At 43.4% G+C, this 26,748-nt stretch overlaps 1 protein-coding gene across 10 annotated transcripts in view; it reads right to left on the minus strand.

Moving 5' to 3' along the window:
* The window catches only part of EYA1 (EYA transcriptional coactivator and phosphatase 1), a 111,950-nt gene that overhangs the window by 37,835 nt on the left and 47,367 nt on the right, over positions 1–26,748 (minus strand). For 2 of the 10 annotated variants that reach the window (XM_068162561.1, XM_068162560.1), the window contains exons 3-10: positions 24,938–24,987; positions 23,401–23,528; positions 15,875–15,961; positions 13,953–14,022; positions 13,430–13,572; positions 9,457–9,579; positions 3,240–3,322; positions 2,673–2,856 (exon numbers count right to left, since the gene is read on the minus strand). In XM_068162561.1, coding sequence (XP_068018662.1) covers positions 2,673–2,856; positions 3,240–3,322; positions 9,457–9,579; positions 13,430–13,572; positions 13,953–14,022; positions 15,875–15,961; positions 23,401–23,528; positions 24,938–24,987 — 868 coding nt within the window. Of the gene's footprint in view, positions 1–2,672; positions 2,857–3,239; positions 3,323–9,456; positions 9,595–13,429; positions 13,576–13,952; positions 14,023–15,874; positions 15,962–19,401; positions 19,528–21,586; positions 21,650–23,400; positions 23,529–24,937; positions 24,988–26,748 lie in introns of those variants that run through there. The other 8 variants (XM_068162559.1, XM_068162558.1, XM_068162556.1 and 5 more) reach the window with 6 other exon arrangements.

Here is a 26,748-nt window from a genome sequence, read left to right on the forward strand (position 1 = left end):
CAGGACCAACCTTGACTTCTCTAGTCAGGCAGAACAACATTTGAATCCCAGGTTCTATAAATGCATGCCTCCTTTTCCAGGTGTGCTTGGTACTCCAGGGATCCTGCCCCTGGCAGTCACCCTTGTACCAGACAAACACCTCACAAAACTGTGTGGAATAAAATGTTTACATTATGATTTACTTAAAAAACATGAACCATACTGTAGCAGGTTTGACCCCATGCTTCAAGGCACTGCATTATTGCAACTTGATGTATTTATGAAGTGTATCCTTTCCTGTTGTCCATCACTGTGGGCAGCTTTGATGTTTGGTCATACAAGACAATCTTCCATCTTCTCATAAACAAGAACACTTTGATTACTTATGAACAGAGAATACAGCCAGAGATACTATTTGGAACACCATATTCTGTAATTCCTTTCTGTTTGTTGTGGAAATCCCCCCTCAGAAACTGTTGTATTTCAATACAGCAACAGTATCACATGACAAACCTGGGGAAAGTTTGCTAAACCCTCGGCATGGAAGATCTCAGGTTCTTTTGCAAGAATCCCTGGATGTCCCAGATTGCATGGCAAAAAAACCCCTGCACTTTTAATTAAGAATTGTGGGAAACCATAAAAGGACTACTTTATATTTGGACAAGAAAGTAAGCATATTTTAAATGAAATTATCTGAGCTTCCTAAGTCCACAAAGTTCTACTAAACCTGTCACAAGACCACATAATTCCTTTCTCTTTCACATGTTTCTTACTAGAGTCTTCCATTTCAGTGGCCCAAATTCACAGGAACAACCTATGCCTGACAAGTTATTCTGGGGCCTCTATAAAGTCTGAAGGCTGTTCTCTGCTTGCCATGGCATAGTTCAAATCCCCATATAATCTGTGTGGCCTGAAGTATAGAAGATGTCTAGGGATATAACATCCAGCAAGAACAGATGCAGTTCAGCAGCTGGAGCCCATCCAGCTAAAGCGGCACAGGATCCTGACATGGTGGCTCTGCACTGCTCTCCATCATCCCTCAGGCAGCATTACAGTTGGGGCAGAGAAACAGCAGCCCAACCTGACCAGATATGGCCAACATAGCATCAAAGAATCACAGAGTGGTAGGGGTTGGAAGGGACCTCTGAAGATCGAGTCCAACACTCCCGCCAAAGTAGGATGACATCCTTAGCAAGAGGAAAGCTTAAAATTATCTGGACACTGTCCAAGGGGGAATGGATTCACTGGCTGGTCCCTGCTTCTACCAGGAAGTGATAGAAGGGTCCTGCCCAGGCTTACAGAGCACAGAAAAATAATTCAACAGCTAACAGTCTTTAAGCCCCTGAGTCCAGGCCTGGGAAAAATATACCCACTCTCCCCACGTGTGTCTGTGTCGTTGCTTTTCGGAAGTATCAGCCACTTAATATATACGTGCAAAGAGTTTGACAAAGACCAAGACCCAGATGATACAACAATCCACTCCCAGTACCTTGATAAAAGCTAAAACTTGATCACATTTGGTTTTTTCTTCCTACTTAAAAAGCAAATAATTCCACAAGTAAACAAAACAAAAAAAACTTAGAACCAAAGTGAAAAGCAGAGGAGCGATGCAGACTCCAGCACACATCCTCATATCCTAAAAGCTGGAGAATCCAACATGCATCCATCCACATATTTGTAACAATTCCTCTCTCAGATGCACTGCACACAATCTCACGTGTCAAAATGCACACCAGGTACATTTCCTCCCTGCATAGTTTCAGGAAGTGTATCAAGAGACAACTCTCCTCAGGTGTGCACTCATGCAGAAAAGCAAGAGTCCTAGCAAATTACATCAAAGCTCACTTTGCCAGTGCAAGATCAGTCCCAGCAGGTACTTCAAGAAAACTTAAAATCACCTCCCCAAAAAAGCTTCAAAACAAAATCCCCTCCTTATGCTGCCAAATCATAGCTGCTGCTTACCACATCAAGAAATATGTCTGCAGCCTTGGGCTTTCTGACAGACTGCAAACCATCTGCTAACTACTGACAGGCCTGAACTGCTACAAAATGTTGTTTTGTTTAACAATGGTGAAAATGTTGTTCACCCCTCATTTGCAAAGGCAGCCAGAGCAGTTTGGTACTCCTTCACTTGCTGAGATTTCTTTATACCAAATTCCAGCAAGAAAGGCAAACTGACTGGGAAAAAGGATGAGCCACTGAAAATCCTTCATTAAAATAGAAACACTTGTGCAACTTCAACTGCCCGTTGCAAGCATTATTATGTCCTCCTAAAGTGAAAAACATAAAAGCTCTCTTTCAAGTGGACAGTTGGGCCTGAAGGTCTCTCGATTTCAGTCTTATTTAGGGAAAATCAATGGTGTTTGTCTTAATGAAGACAGCTTAAAAGCATCAGGTTCTGATCTAGTCTGGAGACTTTGCCAAATCCTGCCATTTTTAACACAAGTGTTTACAGAGAAACACAACTGGCATTTCACACAAGTTTTAAACTTTTACTTCTAACCCAGCCTTTCTTTAATCTATTTTCTGTAGAATCTGTGTAAGATGTGTCCCAGGCTCAGGATGAAGAAACAGTAAACAACCAAATCAATGGCTACACCCAGAGGAAGAAAAAAGAAAAAAACAATCCAATTCATCCCACTTTCAACTTACAAAAATGTTCCTCATAGGGACCATAAAATCCATGTAATTACCTGCTGCAGGATCTGTGACTGCCTGGCTGGCGATGCCAGATGGTGCCTCCTGGAGCTGATATGTGGCATTGGTGGAGGGCGTAGTGGGGCTGGTGCTGCTGTTCATGTAGTGTGCAGGGTATGGAGAGCTGTTGTAGTACTGTGCGTACTGGCCTTGGCCAAAGCCGGGGTAAGAGGGGTACTCCTGCAAGACAAGAGAGCAGCTGAGCTGTCCATCAGAGCTTTGCTACTTTGTAGTATAAATTCCAAAATGTAACTACAAACACATGTGGGAGTTTCTGCACGTGTGCCTCCTGAGCTGCATGCTGCAGGGCTTAAGACTGCAAGGCAGCAAACTGAACTCCAAGCCACACATGAGTCTGTTAGACACACTGATGAAGGTGTGTGAAAAAGAACATCAACCCACTTTAGTTTTTCTATTGGAAGATGACAAACTGAAGACAGACATTTACAAACATTAGCACTGCAAGTTGAACTCCTTTCAGAAAGCTATTTGAGGGCTAAGTTTTTTCCATAGATCAGAATTCTGTTTGCCAAGGCTTCCTCAACTCATATTTACAAATTTACCTGCTGTGAGCTATTAAATCCAGTAGAATTTGTGAGTGAATTATTTCCTCCATATATTCCCGATGATGTTGTAAAACTGCTGCCTGGAATGAAATGAAACATTATGTCAATCACTAAAACAGTGTCAGAAAATAACTTCCGTCACACGACTGTATCATAAGGATATGACATTTCTGCAACATCTCCCATATGCTGACCTCTTCGGTTGTCATCAGCTCTGTAATATGCTAATATATGGAAAGTGATAATTCATCCTTCCTACACCCTGTGTTTCATTATTGCAATAAACCCTGTGAAATCTGGACAGGAACTGGGGGCCACCTCGGGTCTGATTATTAGGCTATCCCGCCCCTCCAAACACTCAGTGTGGAAGCAATGAGGGCCTCTCTACATCCATTTGTTTGTTGAACAGTAACTGTGAGCCTTGTCCCAAGAGGTGCCATCTGCCCTCACTGAAGCCAACTGGCTGCATTTCTCCTCCTGCCTTTGAGAACTGAGTTCTCACCTCCAACTCCTTGCCTGGGCTCTTTGCAAGAGGAGTAGCAGCCATGGCTCCCTGCTCTGCAAAGCGCAGCCCAGCTGCGAAGCTGTTTGGATTTGCTGATCGATCATAGACAGCCCTGGGCCATAAGCATTCTTCTTTTTTATAGAGTCTACCAGGCATGTCACAAGGGGAAAAAGAGCCTCTCTGAGAAAGGAGACCTTTCTAAGGCTGAATTTAGTGCAGAGTCTGAATTACCGCCTTCATCTCCTCCCTCTGCCCTTTACCAGACACCGAAAATAGACAGATGGGGCTCTTGTTTAATATCTAACCTGAGAAGCTGCTCCACTAAAAGGGCAGCAACCCCCTTTCAGCTGTTTTGTCCTCACTGGTTATAACCCAGGAGCGACACAGCCAGCAGCTGAGACATATGGATGCACAGGATGAAGCTCCATAAGCCACCAGAAAGTCTGTAATGAGCAACCTCTTGAACCCATCCAGTGGGAGAGCCCCAGCCCACAAGGAGCTCTCACAAAAGCTGGCAGCTGGTTTGCAGCCTCCTTGCCACCAAACCCACCCTGGCGCAAAGTACACAGAGGCCTGGGGAGCAAGAGCTTGCAGGTGAGCAAAGCTGGTGAGAAGGGATGGAAATCCATGGGGGCCAGAAGCAGAGATGCATTAATTGTCTGCTGATCACCACACACCTCAGTTAACAACCAAACCCTGTGCAGTGGCTGCTCATCAGAAGTGGCGACTTCTGGATAAGGAGGAATGCAGGAGCTGCATACTCGGCACAGCCCTTGAAGGGCATTTGTGAGCTATTTACTTTTCTGAACAGAAAAAAATAAAACCCCAAATCCATAGGTATCCCAGGTACAAGAAGGCAGAAGGAAAAATACTTAAATGCTCTCACTGAAAGGTTACTTAAACGACACACAAGTTAAGCCTCAAAGTGGATGCGAAGCATGTCCAGCAGCAGCGGGAGCAAAAGATGAAGCTCAAACCTAAGGTGTGATGATGACTGTAAACACTTCTCTTGTATTGCTCTTGGTACAAAAGCTCTGTGATTGTTGACAGATGCTACTAATCCGGCGAACTAAAATCAGATTACTTCAGCAGAAGAGCCGACATCCAAATTTAGCAGATAGTACAGACAAACAGCACTAATGAGAAAAACATGCCATTTTGAATTTAATTTAAAATTGGAAAACAGATGTTATTTTTTATTATAACAAACCCCAGAGCCAAAATACAGCTGAAAAATACTTTAAATTGCAAAACTTTGAAATGCTATTTTATTTCTAAGCGTGCTTTGAATGGAAGAACGTGAGTCACTGTCATGATGCAGTAATGCACTCAAACACCTTTTATAGGTGCAGTCTGAACCATTCTGAAAAGGCACAAAAGGTCTCTCTCAGATAAGAAACACAAAGCACAAAACCCAGACTCTTTTTTATGACTGCATTATCTTTCCACAGAAAGTTTGGCAAATAATTCGCAATGGCAAATGAGAAAAGCAAGGAGATGGCAGCCGGCATCCCTCCCTCTCAGACAAAGACACACACAGCACGCAGACCCTCTTTCATCTCGTGGTCAGCACAGGCTCCTATGGAGGAGGGGCAGGGGTCTCCCAGACCGTAGCAAACACGAAGCAGGTTTCTCAGCAATGGCTCTGTGGGCCACCCAGAGCTACTGGCCTACAGTTGTTTTCAAAATATTCGGATTTTGCCATTTGTTTTTTCAATAATGGGCCCCGGCACGGCGTGGAGCTGCTGCTCCCGCACCAGCCGAACAGCCACAGGAGGCGGAACCTTTACCAGAGGCGTGAGGTTTACAGCCCCAAGCTGGCCAGCGGCGCGGCTGCAGAACGCGGTAAAAGCTGTCAGCCACAGGTCAAAGGTCTGGTTTGCAAAGAGCACAGACCCACATTAAAGCTGGGAACCCCAGTCAGCACCAGAGGGTGGCTGGAGCCTGCTGGAAGCAGGGTGCGGGGCTCACCGTGACGCTGCAGGAGGTGGTCCTCCCTTGCGCAGTGGCCAGAGATCCATTTGCTTCCCCAGGTCAATATCCTTGCCATGGGCTACATCTGTCATCAGGGTGCAACGGATGGGGCAGAGGTTTAGCACAGCTCTCCTGGCGAAGCTCAGGACAGCCAGATAAGCCCTTTAAACTCAAGGTTTCTGCCGTTTGCGTGCAGCTCCTCGAAGTCCTTGCCAAGCTCCCCCCTGTTGTCTTAGTAACTGCTTAGCCATCCAGCACAATATTTTTATACTGCACAATAACCACCAAATACCTTAACACTTACTGGTTTATGGATGAATTCCCTAACCAACCGCTCAGTAGAGTCTCTAACATCCCAGCCCCTGGTAACTAAAACAATGCTGGTGCTCATCACAGCTCTAGAACCCTTCTAGCAGGATACTGGGGATATTCAAGAAGGCAGCTGCAAATGGAGCTCTTTCTTTGGCACCTACCCCAGACCCTCTCCACTCCATTTATCCTCCCTGAGCAATCCTTAGAACTATGTGAACATAGGAACAATGGCTCCTTTCCACAGCCATCAGCAGTCTGTCAACATCTATGAAGCAACTTATATGAAGAGCAGCTTCAGGAACATGCTCATTAAAAGGATGGGAAAAACCACCTAGGACCTCTTCCCACCCCCCCCATTATAGAGATGATAAATTTGTAACAAACAAAAAAAACAACTACCAGAAAGCCTTAGCAAGGAGTCACAGGCAGTGATTTTCCCCACCCTTGTCAAAAGCTGGCAGTCTCTCCCTCCACTGTTGTTGGGTGACTAATCAGGGTAATGGTAGCATGGTCAGGAAAAGCACTGGCTTGAATTGGCTGCACACACACTGTGGGACAGTGTCCTTAGGTGTCGAAGGGTGGCCCCAGCCACTACAAAACTTGGGAGCATAAGGGAACAGGGTAGCTGTCAGGCTGCTAGGAAATGCCCCCTGCAGCAGACAGGGATGGCAGCAGGGCCCTGAGCTCACTGCCTCGCAATGCTCATTGTGAGCGAGGTTGAGGGATCCATTAGCTCTGTTTAGCAGCTCAGCAGCTGCAGACAGGAGATGGAAAACAGCTATTGCAAAGCTATGACAAGACTGAAGCTGCAGCCACCATGCTAGAGAGGAAAAGGAGAATAAACTCAGTTGCCTCTCTGGAGGTTTCTGCACAAACAACTGAACAACAGCAGCACTACCCCTATCTCGGTGAAAAGAACCAATTTTGTCCTTAAATAATAGCTGAAGCTATGAATAGGTTCTCCTTCCAAAATTAAATGAGCAAAGGGAAACAAATGTTCCTGTTTAAATTAGCTTAATGCTTCCTTTTGAGCAGTTGTTAAAAGTAAACTTGTTTCAAATTCAAAAGTTAGCCTAATGAAAACACTAAAAAGAGTCTCATGCATGGTCTAGAAACATACTGCCAACAGTTAACTGCACAGAAGACCTGGTCAGCAATGTGACTGTACTTAGCTTCCAACAACTCCACCAGTACTTTAATCTGAAACGTTCTCCTTATCCCTATTCTTATGGTCTGTAGAGTTTCTGTAGAGCAGCCTTTTCCCTACTGCCATGCTGCTCACAGCACAACAGAAATGATAAAGGGACCACCAAACTCTCCCACTCAACCTGTGGCTCCTCCACCCAAGCCACACCTTCAGCCTTCTGCTGCCTTCCATGGGTGGGCTGCTCTCAGCCTCAGCGCCGCACAGCTGGAACAGAACCCAGGCTCATACCTGGGTGAAAAATCAATGCCTCTGAGCCTCCCTTCATCCGTCTCCCAACTGGGTCATCTATAATACATTTCTTTTGCAGAGTATTTTTAGATTGTTGCCTTTCAACACTTACAGCTGAAATGCTTTCCAGGATCTTACTGATGCATCTGCACATGGCAGAAGAGTATATCCTTTATGTAAGACCTCTATGTTGGCCACTGAGTCCTAGCTTTGTTCTACCAGTATCACTGCTCACTCTTAGAATTTTCCAGCAAGTACTCTCTCACATTATCCCATGCTGCTCTCCCTTTCCTCCCTGCATCAAATGAGTTTCCCACAGACATCTGCAAAACCACTTCAATACTTTCCCTAAAATCCTTTTTTATTGATATTCCTCTGCTCTTTACCTTACAACCCCCCTACCTTTAGAGCTGTTAGATAACCAACATGGGGTGAGGATTATTATGCTTTAACAGTGCCAGCTTAATCATTGTCTTAGGCCCTCCTAGCCTGCAGATTTTATTGTAGCCTTCAGTTTCTGTGGGGACTACACTTCCATTTGGCTGTGTATGTCAGCACAACAGGATCCTGATACACAGCTGTGGCAGGAAGGCATGACTGCAACAAATTACAAGCAACACAGACACGACTTTAAAATAATTATTTCCTAGCAACATGAATTATCAGTTCCTTAAAAGCTGAAATGTTGGTCCAGAAGGTCCTCATAGCTGCTGCTGACAATCTTTTTGAGCTCTCTCCCACAGAGAGTCAGGGGGGTTTGGAGTGGGGCAGGGTACATTTGGACAAATTCTTTAGTGTGGCTATCTACAGAAAGCAAACCAAATAACCTGGTTATGGTTATATTAACCCTGATGAGAAGATCCCCACTACTAAGCAGGTAGATGAAAGTTTCACGCTATTACACTACCCTCCTCTTGCCAGAGCACACTGCAAGTAGGCAATACTTCAGATGTCAGATTGCATCTTCTGCCTTACAGAGCTACTCATCACAGCTCAGAAGGGAATTAAAAAAAGAAACAAAAAACCCTCATCCAAAATCCATGTCCTGTGTATAAGCAAAAGACTGGATCAATACACTCTTAAAACAAAAGCCAAACATCGTTCCTTTAGTCTCTGTGAGCCCTTCTGCCTCAAGACACTCCATGGAGCATTGACATGATGGCACAGATTAAATGCAGTGCTTGACAGTAACAGAGATGCTAAACCTTTTAAAATGAGGTCCAGTTCTGCCAAGAGTTCTAAAATCCACATTACACCTGATTGCAATTGTCAGATTCAGGGATGAAAAGTCCTGCAGCAAATATCCAAAATCAGTTATTTGCAGTAAACAAAAATATTTGGAATTATCCTTTAAACTCATGAAAAACCAGAACCAGGCACACCCAGCAACTTCCCGATACAGGAGGAGGAAAAGGAATTGGAAGAACAAGCTGCAAGGATATTAAGCAAACTAAACAGGCAAGTAAGGCTACAAAATGTAATTGACAATGATAGCCCCCACACACAAAGACTTACAGCTTTTAAATAGACTTCAAAGCAGCAGACTTCAATCGTTACTTAGCCACCTCCACAGCTGCAGAAGGTATTTTTATCTTCTTTCCCTCCCCGAACACACTCAGGTGTCAAATTATATTTGGCACTTCCTAAATTCATAATCCTGACAAGTTTTCCAGGACTTGCTTCGTCACACTCACTCTTTGTTAAAATATTGGTATTTGGAGATCCAGTCTTGCTGTATTAACACTACAACACTGCACTATTTAAAAATTAATGAGGTCACTAACTGAGGGGTCTCCCTGACTGCTGAGAGCTGGCCCGTCGTCGCACTCTCAGGCAACCAGCATTTCAGCTCCAGCTGCGGCAACACCAGGGCTAAGCGCTCGAGCAAACACTCATTGTTGTCCTAAGAATATAAAGAAGTAAGTGGGGAAGAAACAACCCACAGCACTAAGTAAATATAATTAAGGATAATATCTGTTTATACAGACCTTGCATCTGGTAGCTATAGGGAGCCTGTCCAGGTTGAGGTGTGCTAAAGCTGGCACCATAGCTTAGAAATCCCGTCTGTCCAGGAGACTGTGACTGTGCCAATCCACCTTCTGTCTTGATGCCTGCCCACAATGCACCTAAATCAGTTAGTGACAGCAGATCTATTTGTTCATATTCAGACAGGGATGGAAAAGAAAATCACTTCATTAACAACATTTTTAACACATGCCTATTGCCACGGGGAGAGAAGGGCTGTGGAGAGCATGCACGACTGCACAGGCAGGGGCAGTCTGAGAACACAACAAGTTGTGTGGCTCTCCCTGAGGTTCACCAGGGAAAGATTAAATTCAAAACTGTGTTTCCAATAACTGCAAAAGAAATTTCTCTGTGAACAGGAAGCTGCATTATTCCTTTTTCCCTTTCCTGCCAGAGGCTGACTTTTCTGACATTTCACAGAGGTAGACCAGCAGCTTTTTAAGATTTTAATGAAGCACAGGATAGCCAAAGCTCTGCTGCCATTCACCCACTAATGACATCAGCGAGATTTGCATGGGATAACATGACACAAAAATCACACAGCCATGAGTCCAACAGCTTTCTAAGGCATGAGAAATGGATCAAGAGAACTAGCAGCATGAACTGCAATGAGTTTCAAAGCTAATTAAACACTATAGGAGGCAGACTTTTAACAAACACACACAGGAACTACTCCTGAAGCCATCTCCCAAACCATGAAAAACATAGCAGAGAGTCATTAATCTGCACTGAGAGGGAAATCCAGTGCACATCACGTTACCCTCTCATTTCCAAATTTAGTAATAAAGAAGATCCAAAGTCCAGTTAAATGAATGACTTGCCTCCCACCTTCAGTGATTCCTTCCCTGATTTGTAAGGCAGCAAGCCAGTAAATATCAGCAAGTGAAGCACTGAGGCAACAGACACAATTCAGCCTCTGTCTCTTTGGTTTAATTACAAGGTTGTCCCAACATGAACTACTATTTAAAAATAATTACAGCCGAAGCAATGGAAAAGTAACACAATACTCTGAGGTGTTTCACTGTGGCATTCAGTAATACCTCACCATTCAGAAACCACCATCATCTAAACAGAATTCATCTAAGTGTGGATTAGCAGCATTCATTTGAAAATGGCTGTTCCTCTCAGTACATTTCCTGGTTTGAGGGGCTGACACTTTAAAAGCAATATTCAACAACATTTGAAGGTAGCAGAGGGCTGAGAAGTGGCTGTGTTTGCAAACTTCACTATCTCCCTATATACAAATGGCAGCATAATTTCTTCTGTCATTTAAATAATAATTTTTCAACTGCTGTCATTAATTATCCTTAATTCCTTCTGCCAGACTTTCTAACTGCCGGACTAACCCTGTTTGCTTGTTTTCCCCTGATGCTTACTTGCTTCTTCTGTTTCATGTTACAATGAAACAATCTCAGTGAAGAATATGACACCTCACTTCCAAGGGAAACTCCTGCTATGGATGTTTTGGTATTGGTGATCCCTATTTGTTGCCTAAGGACTTCTGAAATGCCGATTGCAGATTGCTCAGAGAAAGTTTAACTAAATCAAGCATTGCACTTCCAGTTCAGTTTTAACAGCCTGCCTGAGCTGAAGCAGGAGGAGATGACCAAAGGCAGTGGCAGAAGGATAACACTTGAGTGAAGACAACATGATACCATTGTGCCCTTTCACAAATCTCCATGATATGAAGAGCCTTTCATCTCGTGGGACTCATTCTTCCCACCTGCTCTCATCCAAAATGCCTTCACCCATCAAACCTTGATGCTCCCTTCTCCCAAGGCCAATGTATGAAAGGAAGTGGGAAGAAAACAGTGGGAAAACATAAGAGGACTGCCAGGATTGGGAAGAAAAAGAAGTTAAGCGAAGCCTTTGCTAGATGCTGGTACCGCAGCAGGCAGGAGGAAGCAGCTTCAGGAAATTCTCCAGCCTCCTCAGGGGCTTTGCAGATGACCCAGAGCCAGGAGCTCCTGGGAGGCAGCTGCAATGGCATTCCCCTCCACCCCCCTTCCTGCCTGTCCAGCCACAGCATGCTGGAGGTGGGGGAGTGGAAACATAAAGAGGCCAGAGGTGCGGTCAAGACAGCACCTTCCCAAAACTGGCCCAGAAAGAAAATTTGAGGGAAGCTGATACAGGAATTCACAAACACTTTTTCTTCCAGTAAGTCCCAAAGTAAAGAAACAAAAAGAAAGAAGTCCCCACGTGCCAACTCAGATCTTTTCCTTTCACACAGAACAAGTCTCCTCTCCTATCTGCTGGAAGCTCTGCCTGGATGGGAGAAAGGTAAGGCAGACGGTAGGTGGGATCTAAGCAGCACATTGAAGAGGAGAAATCTGACTCTATATAAGGCTTCAGTTCTTGCCTCTGGCAAATGAGCATCCCAGGGTGCCCATGTCATTTATCTTGGGAGCATGGTTATATGATGTGCCTTAAGGATGTAAATGGTGTTAGGTCCCCAAGCTAATAAAAACCCCTGGCAAGTGGTTGCCAAGTAAAGTAGCTTTCAATTGTAGCTCTGCTGACAAGACGACAGCTAAATTCAAGTAAAGAAACCAAGGCCTTGCTGAAGTCAGTGAAAGTTTTATAGTTGACTTCAGTGAGGTCAGGATTTCACCCAGAGGAACATAGCAGAGGCAAAAATGTCACTGGGCCAAGCAGAAGCACAAGGTGTCCACAGGAGAAACACATGAAACAGTGCAGCTGGGCAAGGGGTCTCTGTTAACCACACCCCTGATCCCACAGGAAATGGCAGACAAGTTCCATCAGCAACATGAACTTGGGGGCTGAGGGGCAAGGATCCACATCTCCATAATCTTTAAATATTCTTAAAGCATTTTTATTTAAATTTAAAATAAAGTGAATGGAACTGAAACAGAAAGATCCAAATCATGTTCATAGCCCTATTTTTGGCAGCAAGTAATCAAGGCTGTAGCCACAAGAAGAATGCTTTCTTGGGTTGTATTTATTGAGGATATATTAATGAAACACATTTAAGTAAGGAGAAAAAATAATCTGTTTCTTGTACCTGCTGTTCACAATAATCTGATGAAGGACATACCTGAGACCCAGTGGATTTCATCTGTAGATTTCAGGATGAAAGAGTCACCAATTCTGCACTTGAAAGCTTTGATAATTTTAAAGGGGCACAGCTTGTACCATGAGTTCTGGCCTTTTGGTATAAAATCCACATTACCTGAATATATCTTTACAAAATACCCTGCTAAAAGCATAGGGATTGTGTATTTTAAAATGTATGCCCTCAGAGGAACACAAGACCTATTCTCTAGTAACGCATCCTTGCTGCCAAGCTGCTAGTCTGGCAGCAAAAATGGTCTCACCCACAGCAGCTTGGGGTTTTTTTTGTGTTTTGTTTTTTTGTTTGTTTAATGTTTGCTACTTAGTACCACCTCCTTCATCAGGCAGACAGAGCTTTGGTAGGAATTTACCTCAGTTTTCACCTCCAGGGTGTTTTAAAACATTGAACACGAAATCTTTTTTTGTTGGGGTCTTTTTGAAAGAGTTTTTCACCAGCTGAACATCAGCAGAGCTTCACTGATTCTTTTGGGTTCCAGTTTTCTGGATCAGCTGAAAGTCTGACCTTGATGGCCCAATGAGCAGAGCTCCTCAGCAAGTCACCAGGACCTATGCCTGTGACAGTTCTGGAAGTCCCTAGCTCTCTTTTCCTATTTTGGTTCTGATGTTTCATATCAGCAATAAAAGCCTAATGAATCTCTCTCCTTGACCACAAAATAGAGCCATCCTTTTTGAGCAGCTTCTTATGTAATCTTTTGAATACATAAATTAAGCATCACTCACTGCCAGTCTTCCACAAAAAATGCTAGGGTGTAGCTATCCCACTAAATACTAATGGAAGGGGCACAGTTTTGATCTAAAAAGCATTAACCGCAGGAACAAAAGAAGATGGAAGTTATTTCTTACCATATGAAGGAATCCCATAGGGCTGGCCAGGCTGGGGGTAAGTGGCATAAGCTGTAGCTTGTTGCATCCCTGTTGTAAACTGTGTCTGCCCGTATGCAGCCATGGTTTGCGAAGAGGGGGTAGGAAGAATATGTGGGTATGGTCTGCTATTGATTACAAACAACAGAGAACAGGACAGATGCTGCATTAGACAGACATGCCTGAACCTAGTTTTAGCCTTATCATAGTCCTGCCACTTCATTAACACATTACCATAGGCTGTGCTAGATAATAGAATGTGTATGACAAAGACAAAACAATAAGAAATCAATAATAAGAGAATAAGCAAAATAAGAACTCTCCAAATAGTTTTTAAATGCATTCTTAGCATTATTTCTGCCCCCTCCCCCCCACCCCCCCCAAACACTGCTGTGGTTAAAATTATTACTTCACAGATGGACCGAATTATTCCTCTAAAATAGGTTAAAAATCTACCTATTTCAGTTATTACTACTACTATTATTATTTTTAAAAGATACCATACTTGGAAGGGTAAATCTGTGGCGGGGAGAACTGATGTGTTTGTCTTGGGCTGAAACCACTGCTTCCAATTGCTGCACCCAAGGAGAAAAGAAACCACACAAGTGTAAACACACATAACAAAAATAAATATTATTTTTCCTAATAGAATTTTGGAATTTAAACAAGATTTTAATTCAAGTATCACTGTACCTCAGAAAGTAACATTTTATCAAGAACTATACAAGAATGCTTAGCATAAAATCTTGATTGTCAATCCCAAATACTAAATCGCCCCTCTGTACAGCTCCTGAGCAGTAGCTTGTTCTTTGCTCACACACCAGCAACATTTTCAATGCAAGCAGCCTTTTTCTGGACAGAAACATTTCCTGCATCTTTCCACTGGATTATTGGTATCTCAAGTGCAATTTTTAATGGCTACCTATTATGAAGGAGCTTTCTGCACACCTCAATGCAAACCACACGGCCAACACAGAGCATGCCCTGCTTGTGAGAAACTTCATCCTGCCATACAGGCAACATGCTGCCATGCTGCACTTCCTTCCCTTCTCCCCATCTCAGCTGCCTTCTGAAAGGCTTTCAGACCTCTAGAGCAGTCGGCATCCCATCAGTAAAGGCCGAGGTGTGCACGTCCTTAGTGCCAAAGGCCAGTGCGCGCAGGTGAGCAATGGCTTTACCCCGGCACCCACGGGGCTCTGCGCCAGCACACCACCTTTGCTTCACTGCTCTGGGTGCTGCCGAGAGCTGACGGCTGTGCCAGTGTGCTCTGGGTGTCAATCCTACCAGCCCTTTCCTCTCTGGTTACCATTCGGGTGCCATTTCTGCTCGGGGGCACAAAGTGGGTTTGAAGCCTTGGACAGGAGGGGCCTGTGGCAGGTTGTGGCCACTGTAAACCTGGAGCTGGAGAAAGAGCAGGCCCCGCCGTGAAGTGCCTGCACATAAACAAAGCACAGCTAATTACCCTCTGCCAGCTACCCCTTTCCTGGCCAGCTAGAGGGGAAATCCATCATCTCCACACTTCAGGAGCACTCACCACGCACATAGGGAAGCAGAGAATCCCTTCCCGTGCCTTCCACACAACTGGTTTCTTTTCTGCAGCCCACAAGGCTGCAGACAGATCAAATCTCATGGTTTGACCTTCTACTGGTGGCTGTAGACACATGAAGCTACAGTCAAACACTCTGCCTTTTCTTTTGGCAGAGATTTAAAACACTCTGGACACCCTGCTTTGGCTTTCAGCTTTGGTGCTTCCACACTCAACAGCATACGCAGGGAAGGGAGGCTGTGACAGGGCCAGAGAGGGGCTGGTTTCCCAGAGCCCAGATGGCTGGGAGACATCAAATTTGGCTGCTCTAGAAATAGAATCCCACGATACAGTATTAGATCCTTTTTTATTTGATTTGCATCACAACAAACCCAGTGTGCTAGAAATACCACAGTTGATCCACAGGTATGCAAAAAAACCTGCAGACATTTCAAGATTTTCTCAGTGTTGGCCTCTTGCACATTAAAAGCTAAGATGTGTTTGGCTTCCACAAAGGAAAAAAGCCTGGTGGAAATATTAATACTTTGATGATAATAAATTACAATATGTGAGTGAGACCTACCCCTCAATTACTACACTAATCACAGAGGCAGGTTATGTTTACTCACAGAAATCAAGAGTAATTACTCTGGGCCACAATACTCCCTAGTGAGACTCCCACTGAAGACACTGATGGACATTAATAAGGCTGATGCTGTAATGCTCCTTACTGGGGGAAAACTCCTATTGATTTACACTGCCTGAGTAAGATGAACAGAAACAGGTATAAGCTGCAAAGCACACAAGGCTTTTTAATATCTATTCGCAGGTTTAGACCCCATGGGCTAAGAAAACAGTAAATTAAAGAAATACTGAGCTTAACACATTTGATTACTGCTTACCTGATCCTGAGAAATTGTCTAAAGACCCGTCTGTCGTGGTGGTAGTAGTAGTAGCAATCTCACTGCTGCTCATTGGCTCTGTTTTAACTATAGAAACATAAATAAAGTGTACTTTATATGCAGCTAATAATCTTGCCCACGCATGCACACACACTCACTACAGCCACAAGCTAAATAAAAGTCTGCCCCAAACATTTCGAATCACGGCTATCAGTATTTTGCATGTTGTGTATTTGTGTATACAAACAATGCAAAGTACCGGCAGCTATGATTCACAGACATATACAAAACCATCAAGAGGGTTATTTCTGTCCCTGAGGAACAAGAGACACTGTAACAAACCAGAAGTCCCCATGCAACTCTCTGCACCTGTCCTGATTCCTCTTAATCATGCAGACCCAACAATAAGGGTCCACATTTAGATCAGGTCACACAGACATCTACAGGCTTGAAAGACATCAATTTGAACGCGACAAAAAAGGAAATAATTTTTAAATGGGTTTCTCTGAGGCCCATTCAACTTTTTTTTTTTCCATCCAAATAACTTGTCAGAGGAAGAATGAGAATTTGTGATTAAATAAAACACTTTCCTCATGGCAAATTTCTCCTCTCAGAACAAAATCCAACTTTATACTCAGCAGCCTTGAATAAACAAAGGGGACACAGTCCTCACCAAGTATTTCAAAGAATGCTTTCACATTTATTCCCTCTGCAGCCGCAACCCAACACGGCTGTCAGACAGCAACAAAGAATGAGAGTAAAAGAGCGGCTCCTGGCTCATACTGCTTCATAATTAATTATTAATTAATGATTTTTAATACAGCCTCAGGTAAGCAAACATTTTCCTTTCTGTGGCTCCAGTGCCATCTCAGGTGGGGCTGAGCTGGCAGGGATGCAAACAGGCACGACAGCTACTCCCAGGAAGCCCACAGGAATCAGCAACCTCTCAAATCCTTTTTTTTTTCCCCTACAAACCTAGGTTTTGGAGTTTCAGCACACCACAAGTAACCAAGAACACCACCTCAGAAAACAAGGGAGCTGATCTCACTATCACCATCACCCCTTTCACCCCTGCTGATGGAGTCACCACTTCCCACACATCACAGCTGGTGCACGCCTGACCTTTCAGCAAGGCAGTTCAGTGACACTGCAGACAGCGAAGTAGAGAGAACCAAGGCAAACTGCACCCCACTTGACATGTAAAGCCTCAGTGTCACCTTGCCATGGCTGTGTGCATGCATGTTTCTCTACACATATCCAGAAACTGCAGCCCTCACTAGCAGGAACCCTTTTTGGTGGCAGGTTTGGCAAGGGCAAGGCACTTCCCAGTTTGACAAAGGGCCATTCCTTCCCCTGACAATCCAAATCCTTATTTCTGCATGCCTCTTTCCTTCATCTGATCTCATCCACAGTGTAATCTAGATAATGTCCTTCTAAGTGGATGTAAATACTTCTCTTGCCATTGGTTTAAAAGCCTACTTCATGTATCTTTGCCACTCATCTGGACCTCAGAACCTTGTTAAAGATTATAATTTGGGAAAAAACTCCCATCAAAATGGCATTTCTGTCTCTACAGCTCATGAGCAATACTTCAACTGCAACCATGGTTACAACTGAATGCACTTTACTAAACATATGACTGCTGAAGATACAGGAAAACATGAAACACTGTAGTGCCTTCTTCACGGAAATGAGTTCTAGTTGCTGACAGAGGGGCTCACAAATTTTCCATCACAACTGTTCCTTATGTCTCCTCTCTCAGCTGCTGCATTTCCTGAATATATAAAAAAATGGGATAAGAAAGGCTGTTCACATTATTCCTGACCTGGATAGCCATTATTAGGGTGACAACAAGTAAACCTTATCATGCCATCTTTAAGAACAACCGTGACCTTAACAGACCTTGTGCCACAGCTAGTTAGGAATTTAATAAAGATGGATAGGAACTGAAAAGCCTTCCATTCCCCAAGCACTTTAATCAAAATGCCAGGAAATTACTTCCTGTTTCCCCTCTATCCAAGCCTAAACACAATTTAAGAGGTTGAAAGCTCACTATACAAAGAAACAAGCTGAGAAGAAAAGCCATGGTCTTACCAGTTGGAAATATTCACCCCTGGATTCTCACTGCAGAAGAAGCTCCCTCATTTAACCTAGGCAAAACCTGACCTGTAATGGAGCTGATTTCACACCAGAATCACAGAAAAAAGGAGAGCAGCAAAGGGATTTCTTAAGGTTCTAGGTCTGCCAGTCTATCACAGTAGTGCATCAGTAATCTGTGTCTATCATGAGAGATGTATGAAGCTGTCCCAAGGAAGCAAAGCTCTGGACTGGTATGGATCTGCCCATCACATGCTCCTGAAGCATGCTCTGGATTTCTACTCATACCTCACCTGAAATGTCAAAGAATTGTCACTAAAAACATGACAAAAATTCTCCCTGAACCTCTAAGCTGATTACATTTGCCATTGCTTTATTCAAACTCTCCTTTCTACCGAAGAATCTTGCTATTATAAACAGGTGACTCAAGGTTACAGGTTATTTATAAACAGGTTACTCAATTACACTAATTTCTACCCAAGACATTATTCTCTATCACAGACTATCAAATCATCAGCTCCTGACCATGACACCCAAGAACTTAATTGCTCCTGCTTCTTGAAGCAGAGGACTCTTCCTGAATCTCAGTGTCTGGAAATTACCAGAATGTAATTACTACAAGGTAATTTCCAGCCCAAACTTATGTTTATTTTTCAAAGAAAGTCCCTGCTCAAAGCAGAACATTCTAGTTCAAGTCTGGACTGTTTCCTGCTCTCCCCACTTCTCTGATGTAAGAAGGCTTCAAAACTCCTGCACTATTTGGCTAACATCAAACCTTCACCTCATGCACAGCTCCCCCATCACCCTCATCTTCCTCTTACCTTACAACTGAAAGAGCTGAGACATCACTGTACCTGCTCATCTACAGCAAAAGCCTAACCTTTACAAAGGTAACAGCATCATCACCACAGTGCAAAACCAGAAACAAAATTCAAAGTATCTGGGTGGTGACAAGTTTTAATGGAATTTTCAGCTGCTATCAAGATTTAACCTGGATATTCATCTGACAAGTACAGTCACTCCCTGCAGTTGGGATACAAGAGCTTAACTGATGCTTTGACCCCTTCACGCTCCCTCATCGATTTACACCAAATGACCACATCTCCCCTGCCCAAACATAGTCAGCGCATATCCAGACACAACCCTTTCAGACCTCTGCTGGACCATTTTTCATTTTTGCTTTCTTAAAGCCCCAGTTGAGAATCTGAGCATGGCAACTCCCCTGCACAGGTCTAAGTTTGCAGAGCAATGGTGTGAAGTATCTGGCCTAAGACAGGCACAAGGACCACACATCACAGTCCCAGCCACCAAAGGCAAAGAAAGTGGTCCTCCAGCTCTGCTCTGAGAGCATGGAAGACTTCAAGTGAACAGAGTGCATTGTGGAGACATCAAACCCACTCTGCCATTTAGGTGTATCTTCAACTCGTTACCTGTTTTCCCTTCCTCCTTGATATGAAAATGCCTTCCCTTCTTCCTTTTCATGAGGGCAGGAGAAGCTTCACACTCCCAACAGGAATGAAGTGTAGTTGCTTGGAAAACCACAGCTCCTACTCACAGTCTGCATCTATTCTATTTCCATTCCAGTTGCATAAAACATCCTCATGATGGGTCACAGGCTTCTGGTTCTCACTCTACGTAATCCTTCAGAAGCAATTTATATTCTTTGAAGCAAAGATCCCTGTAGGCAGAAGCTGTACACACTTGTCCACTCCAGCTTTGTTACTCCTTTCAAACCTCTGAAGTGCACCTACCAATGTGGGACCTGCTGTGGGAACAGCCACCAGCTGTCTGATAAAACTTAACAAATGGCTCTTTTATTAGCTTCTGCTGTTACTGTTTCTTTAACTTCTGCAGTATCAACTCAGCACAGCAATTCGCTGACAAAGGAAGATGAGAGATAAGGCACCACTATGAGCATTTTGATCACAACTTCAATTACGGTTTTCCGCCCCTCCCCTTCCAAACAGACCTTCTTAGGCAAGTTCCACAGGGCCAAGTGTTTAAATTTTGTCATTTGTCCAGTGTCTGCTGCAGCCTATGACAGAGTGTTTTGTGGAAAAATGCTCAAAGAGCTCAAATATTGCAGTATTTATATCAACACCATCTTGGCACACCAGGACTGATTTTCTGAGTGTCTTTAGGCAGATGTTTTTGTGTTACTCTCTGTATTCAATCCCAGGAAATTTCTGGCAGGTTAGGGTCTATAATTTCCTTGTTAATTCCCCATCACTAGTTTGAAGACTATGTTGCCTGGCCCAGAAAAGAAGAAATTAAAAAAAAACCACACACCAGCAAAATGACAACTTCTTAGCTGTGACTTTTTTTTAAATCCTCTCACCACACAAACATCCAGGGCTGTGAAGACTGTCTCATGATCTGCAACAAACTTAAGAGAAGAGTGCAAAGTTCTACAGAAATCACTGTGCTCCAGGAGAAAGCCAGAGAGGAACTGTTGTATGAGGCAAGAATTAGTAAATCTGACTTGTTTGAAAAATTGTAGATAGAAGGAAATAAACTGCAGTCACCCAAAACCCCTTGAAATTTCTTCAGCTGCAGTCCTTGGCCAGCACTACCTGATCACTTCTGCTCCACCAAAATGAAACGAAGCATAGGTGGAGTTATTACATCAAAGCTGCACACAGATTAAACTCAGACTTGGTCACACAACTAAATCCCCATTCACTGCTTTGAAAAACTACCACTAAGTGTGAAGCTAAAAATATGAGCTAATAACAGTGAGCTATCTTCCAACCACATCCTCTTGTAGAACAATAAGAGACAAGTCTGAAAATGCGGGTTAGAGGAATTGATGAACAGATTCATTTGAAACAGAGCCATTCCACTTTAGAAGAGGGGAGGGGTTCTTTCTGCCTTCCTCCTTCTCATCTAGTGAACATATCCTGCACTGCAGGCTATGGAAACTTGCCTAAATCATGTTCATAGTCAAATCAAATTTAGCATATCTTTACAAGATATTTATAACATGCAAACACCTAGAGGCCCTACTTCATGTGCAGATGAAGGTCCCTTGCACCAGAGAAGGAAGGCTCTTTCACATTAGTGAGAATAAATGCATAGTAAATCAGATGTTGGTTTCACATACTGGTTCAGCAACCCACATCTCCACTCCACGTGCAACAAGCAAGCAAACCACACTGCAGTGTTTTAAGAAAGGTGTCTGGCCAGCCCTTGTGACTGCATCCTTACAGTCTGCCACTTGTCTTTCAGCAGGATTCTGTGTTAAGAATCTCAGAAGAAATAATTTTACTTCACCCTTCCGTAACAGAAAAATAAGAAAAAATTGCTTCATTTTTTCTCAAGCCTGTTCAGCAGCTCAAGGAATCCAAACCAAACATTTTCTCGTGACAAAAAAAACATTAATAGCAAAAATTCCACCTTCAGCTTCTTGGGCATCTGCTTTGCTCACAAATTTTGTCTCTTGGCACATGTCTAATTTAGCAATAGATCTGATGAAATTTCTTTTGAAAACCTTTCCTTATTTGTCACTTAAGAGCAATCAGAGACAGGAATTCTCAGTTGGGACAGTTCAGACCCAAATCGCCAGGCAGAAGTGATTTCTGGGGACATTTTTGGGCCCCCCACATCCCCCCAAACCTGTGGGGCTCTGGGCGCTAGGGCTCAGCAGCCAGTCTGCAGTGCAGAGGAGTGTGATGTCACCTGGGGGAAAAGGGCAGACAAAGGAGAACCATTTGGCTTCATCTCACATGGTAAACATGCACTGCAACTCACAGCTTTCAGGGTAGGAATTCACCCCAAATTAATAAGCCTGAACTTGAAAATTCTGGTGTCAGATAAATAAAGCTACTGTGGTTTAATCCACTCTCTCCGCTAAGCTCTGACACCTACCGTAACATCCTTTGCTTCCTGAAGTTAGCACATGAGTAGACAAATACATCACCCATCCCCTGACACGGTAATGTCGAGTGCCCGCTCCGCGGGGCGTGTGCCTGCACACAATCGCTACTGAGAACACAAAAGTGAGCCAGATGGCAAGTTTGTCGGTGTTTCACTGAACAATCCCCATTTTTGTGCTACTAAAGAACCTTCAAGTTACACAGAAGGCACAGGAGCTGGTGGAGGTCGCAGCAAAGGCCTTCGTTAGCTAGAGGAGTTGTAATTGGAAAGGGTCAGGCCGTTTTATCCTGTACCAAAACTCTCACACGTGATAATCTGATAGAAAAACATAACAATGTGCTTGGGTGTTTAAAAGGAAAGTGACTCATCTGTGGACATGAAATATTCTTCTGTGTAAAATACATTAACACATTATGCCCTTCATTTATTCTTTTAAAAGCTACCTTTTTCTTCTATCTTCAAATGGCTTAAAATTTGATTACAGTAACACTTTTACAGCAGGGGCAAAAAGTGAATTATATACAAGTGTGGCAGAAATGCCCGTTAATCCGATAACCCACAGAGCCTCCCCACTACAGAGGGCTCCAATTAGAACAAATAACAGAGATGTTTGGGGAACTGAGTGGGGACGGCATCTGTATGATTGACATGTGCCTTTCCTGGAAGAATGCAATGCATGTCCATGATCCAAAACAGTCTGGGCAGCACTAATATGACCCAGTTCACAGGAATAACAAAAAGGCCTATCTTTGCTACAACAGTTGTTTAACTATATATTTATATTGAGCAGCAATACTGAAGCTCTGTGACTCTTTTTAGTACTGTACTACAATCTCTGGTCACACAGCCAGCCAAGTGCCAGGTACAACCCTTCCTGCTCTTGCCATAGAAATATTATAGGAAAGAGGAATTTTTGCTGCTTTCTATATAAGCCCTTCTGCATTTCATTGTATGCGTTGTTATATGCAGTAGTTTATTCTAAATTATTCAAAGCTGCTAGGTTGTTCTGCTGTTAGTATTCTGCTGAGAACAAACACAACTTATCAACTACCTGACTGCTGCTCAAAAAATAGCTATCAGTTTACCACATGGAATAACTACACCTGTTTGAATTTTGGCCACTCAATCAGAGCAGCAAGCTAGCCCAAGGAAATTTCAACACCCGGGTTTTATTAGCCTACTTGGCAAAACTTTCACAGCCTTAGGAGCTTGCAAAAAGTGAGAACATAAATACCAAAATGGTGTAAAAGACTCCAGTTTAAAACTGTAAACATCTCCTGGTTTGCTTCACCACTAAGCTACATTCTCAAGTTTTCTGGTGTTTTTTATTTTTTAATGCCCAGTCCCTCCAAACTCTATGAAAGGAACATAAACCTGGAATGAAAACTTGGTGAAACCTGATAACTACTGACAAACATTGAACATTGGCTCCACACATGGCATTACATCAATACAGAACACCTAAAATAGGAAAACATCTTCTCTATACGGCTGCAAGAACACCAGCACGACAGGGGAAAGGACTCTGAAACACTAAAAAAACAGTGTCTCACCTTCTGTGCCATTGGGAGTCATGGAATTGTTGTTTATGCAAGAGTTATCAAGTTTTGGACCACTGGGGGATTCGCTACTACCACTGAGTTGGCTGTGTGGGCTGGCTAGATCCTGCATTTCCATAGACCTGCAAACAAGATGCAACTACTTTTAGTGACACATTCAGCACAGGTTACAAAGGAATTACCTCTGCAAGAGACAGCCTGCTATTCAACAACATCCAGAAAACATTTAGTAAATTTTACTAAGTCAGCAGCTCCTCCCAACTTCATCTTTTCTAGTGCTAAACTCATTTTGAAGCCTTGCACACAACTGACTAGCTACTGTAATGATGTTTGCAGCTTCTAACAGAACAAAATTTAGATAGGAAGCACTGTGCTTTAAACACTCACACCACCTTGTGATTTTAAGATGCATACAGAGACGGAATCACCAGTACACGCAGTCTCTTCACAACAAATTAACACTCTGCTTTTTCAGTGGCAATATAATGGGCCTCCAAACCAAATAAAACACTCGAAGCAATTGTGGAAACCTATCATCTACTGACAGGGCATGAGATATTCCTGATGTATGTGTTTATTCTGGCAAACTACTTAATTGTTCCTCTGTTTCCGTTGAAACAAACGCAGCATTAAAACATTATTCTGTCTGCTTGCTTGTTTGCTTTGTGGATTACATGAAGTGTGCCCAGCTGAGAAGGAGTACAAGCAGCACACAGCAGAGCCATCGGGCGCTGGTGCCTCGGCGCTGGGCTGCGGCTCAGCAGCTGTCACCAAGTCCGAAAAGCACAACCCTTATCCAAAGCAAAAATTAAACATTTCTACAGCAGGCAGGGAGCTGAATATTTCTAGCCTGTGTTTTTGAATAGCCTTACACAAAAAGGCCAACTGCCATCCTCACCACAACATATCCCTTAGTTGATGCCGGGGAAGTGCCCCATCCTCCCATTGTTTCACACCTAAAACTTTTGGTAATGTTATTTGATTTGATATACTCAGTCTAAGTAACTTCTTCCAGTAGAAACTCTGTAGGTTACTGTGTCTCCAAGCCATTTCAGCCATGCATTTTTCAGTTTAAAATAAACGCTGGGGCTCTTTTAAGGAGCATTAAAATTACATTAAAAATTCCTCCCACAGTAATGGCCCAAATGTCCTTATGCCCAAGTGCCACTTTGCCACAAAGTTATTGCATGTTAACTGAAATTTTACCCCAAGTTCTAAACATAAATCCTTCATTTTTATATCTTATTAGCTAAACAAATCTACAAAGAAGGACGATATCATAGTCTTGCAATGAACCTGAAGAGTCAGTATCTAACTGAAAGCCAAACAATTTAGTGGCAAAATGTACATGTTTATGCTTTGCAGACTTAGTTGCATGCATGTAAAAGCGAGGCTCCAGCACTAGCTCATCTGTTTAATGCCAAAACCAATAATAAGAGTTCATTTATCACCTGAAGTTATGAAAGATTTAAAAGGAAAAAACAGAGTAAAAGGCTTGCAGGAAAATAGCAATTTTCAATCAAATCCTTACCTGAAGCCTGAGGAAACAGCAACATCTGAACCAGTTTGGGACTTCTTCACCTGCAAGCCAGGGAAGCAAGCAGAAGCCTCAATTACTCCGCTTTACTATGAGGCCTTAATTTAAAGATAAGAGATCAGTGCAGATGACAATTCCATGCCCTGAGTCCCAGAGCAGAGGCAGCAGTGCCCGTCAAAGGCATATTGTCTTTACATCTAAGGCTGGGCTGCTGTTTCCCGGCAGGTCTCTCCCTCCTCCCTGCGCAGGGGGACGGCAGTCAAGTGACAGGACAGTGATTCATCAGGGGCCCATGACAGCTGCACAGGGGCCCTGTTCTCCCACAGCCTCGCACAGCTCCCCCTACACCCCTCAAGGTAACCCCGCCTTGCTGGGCCACCCCACCAAGAGCCACGGGAACCCACAGTCCCCACCACCCTGTGCTTCTCCTGTCATCAGCCAAGGTCTCTCTCCCTCCAGTCCCCTTTACTCTTGAGAGTTTCTTGCCCTCATCACGTCTCTCCTCTTCCTCCACTCTTCACCATCCTCCCCTCCATGCCTCGGCAGATGGGAACCCCCAAGTCAGCTCATCCAAAGGCAAGGAGTAAAACAAGACAGACATGTCGACATTGTTTTTGAGGGAGAGAAGAGGCAGATATCCCTATGGTAAAGATCTTCAGTCCATGACCAACACCATTACACACCCAGCTCCTGAACCGGCCCACCTCCGAGCGCAGTGAGCTGAAATAAAACCCCCGCACGTCACCGCACAAAGTCGCTAGCAGGATTTCTGGTAAAATGACCTAAAAAGAACACTCCTGGCTAAGTAAATAGGAGGAAGCTGAAGCATTTACCTCTGAGGTCACTCATCAAAATAATGAGTCTGGTTCCAATGGGAAGCCCAGCACTAATTTCCAGTTTAATTAAACGACTCCTTTTATAACTCAGGTGAGTAATAGACCTCAAGAACTTGTTAGAAAAACATGGTTGCTTTGCTAGCAGACTCTTTTCTGCGGCCAGCAACAATAGCCAGCAGGTGATAAAGTTCAGGTGAAGATACACTGCTAGACACTGTTAGCTCAAGAGCACACAAAAGCTTCTCCAGGCAAGGTCTGCATCCTCTGAATGTCTGCACTGAGTCCTTCGTGTGCGCTTCCATTCAACCTGAACTGACATCTTTTAAATGATCATGGAGCACAGGCAAGAGAGATGAGGCATTTTAAGTACCATAAAAATTATCCAAGCAAATCCTACTTATGTGTCTGTAAGTTGGTTTTTTTGTTATTCTTAATCACAGATGGAGTTACTACTAGCAAGAGTAAACAACTGCTGGGGCATCTAGGCAATGCAGAACATCACAACCGCTGTCAAGAAGCAACAATAACGCAGGCTGAAAAACATCAATCTTTGTGTGAACAGGCACTTAGAGCAGTGCACGTGCTTTGCCAAACCAAATTAGGTGAGATGATACATTTAAAACTGCATTTTGGTTTAAAGAGTCTTTTTTCCTAGTTCCTTACTCCAGAAACGGCAGCAGAGTGCCTTAGGATATGTTTCTGCTGTGACTTCCAAACACCTGGAAAAAATTATAGGTGAGAACCAAGTTTGTTTACAGAGCTATCTTCACTCCTTGCACGGGATCCTTTAAAACAGAACTTTTCTAACAGAGAAAACTTCCTTTTTCAAATAGATGCTATAATTAACTGGTATTTCCCAAAGTGCCCTGCAATATTATTCACTCTTCACTAAGCTGTTATGTACATTTAACCCTTATTATTTTATTTACCCAAATAAAAAGAGACAACTTCTACATGCCTATAAACATA

This window comes from Melanerpes formicivorus, unplaced genomic scaffold (genome assembly GCF_026170545.1).
Source record: "Melanerpes formicivorus ecotype bairdi unplaced genomic scaffold, bMelFor1.0.p_v2 SCAF_65, whole genome shotgun sequence".
Classification (NCBI taxonomy): domain Eukaryota; kingdom Metazoa; phylum Chordata; class Aves; order Piciformes; family Picidae; genus Melanerpes; species Melanerpes formicivorus.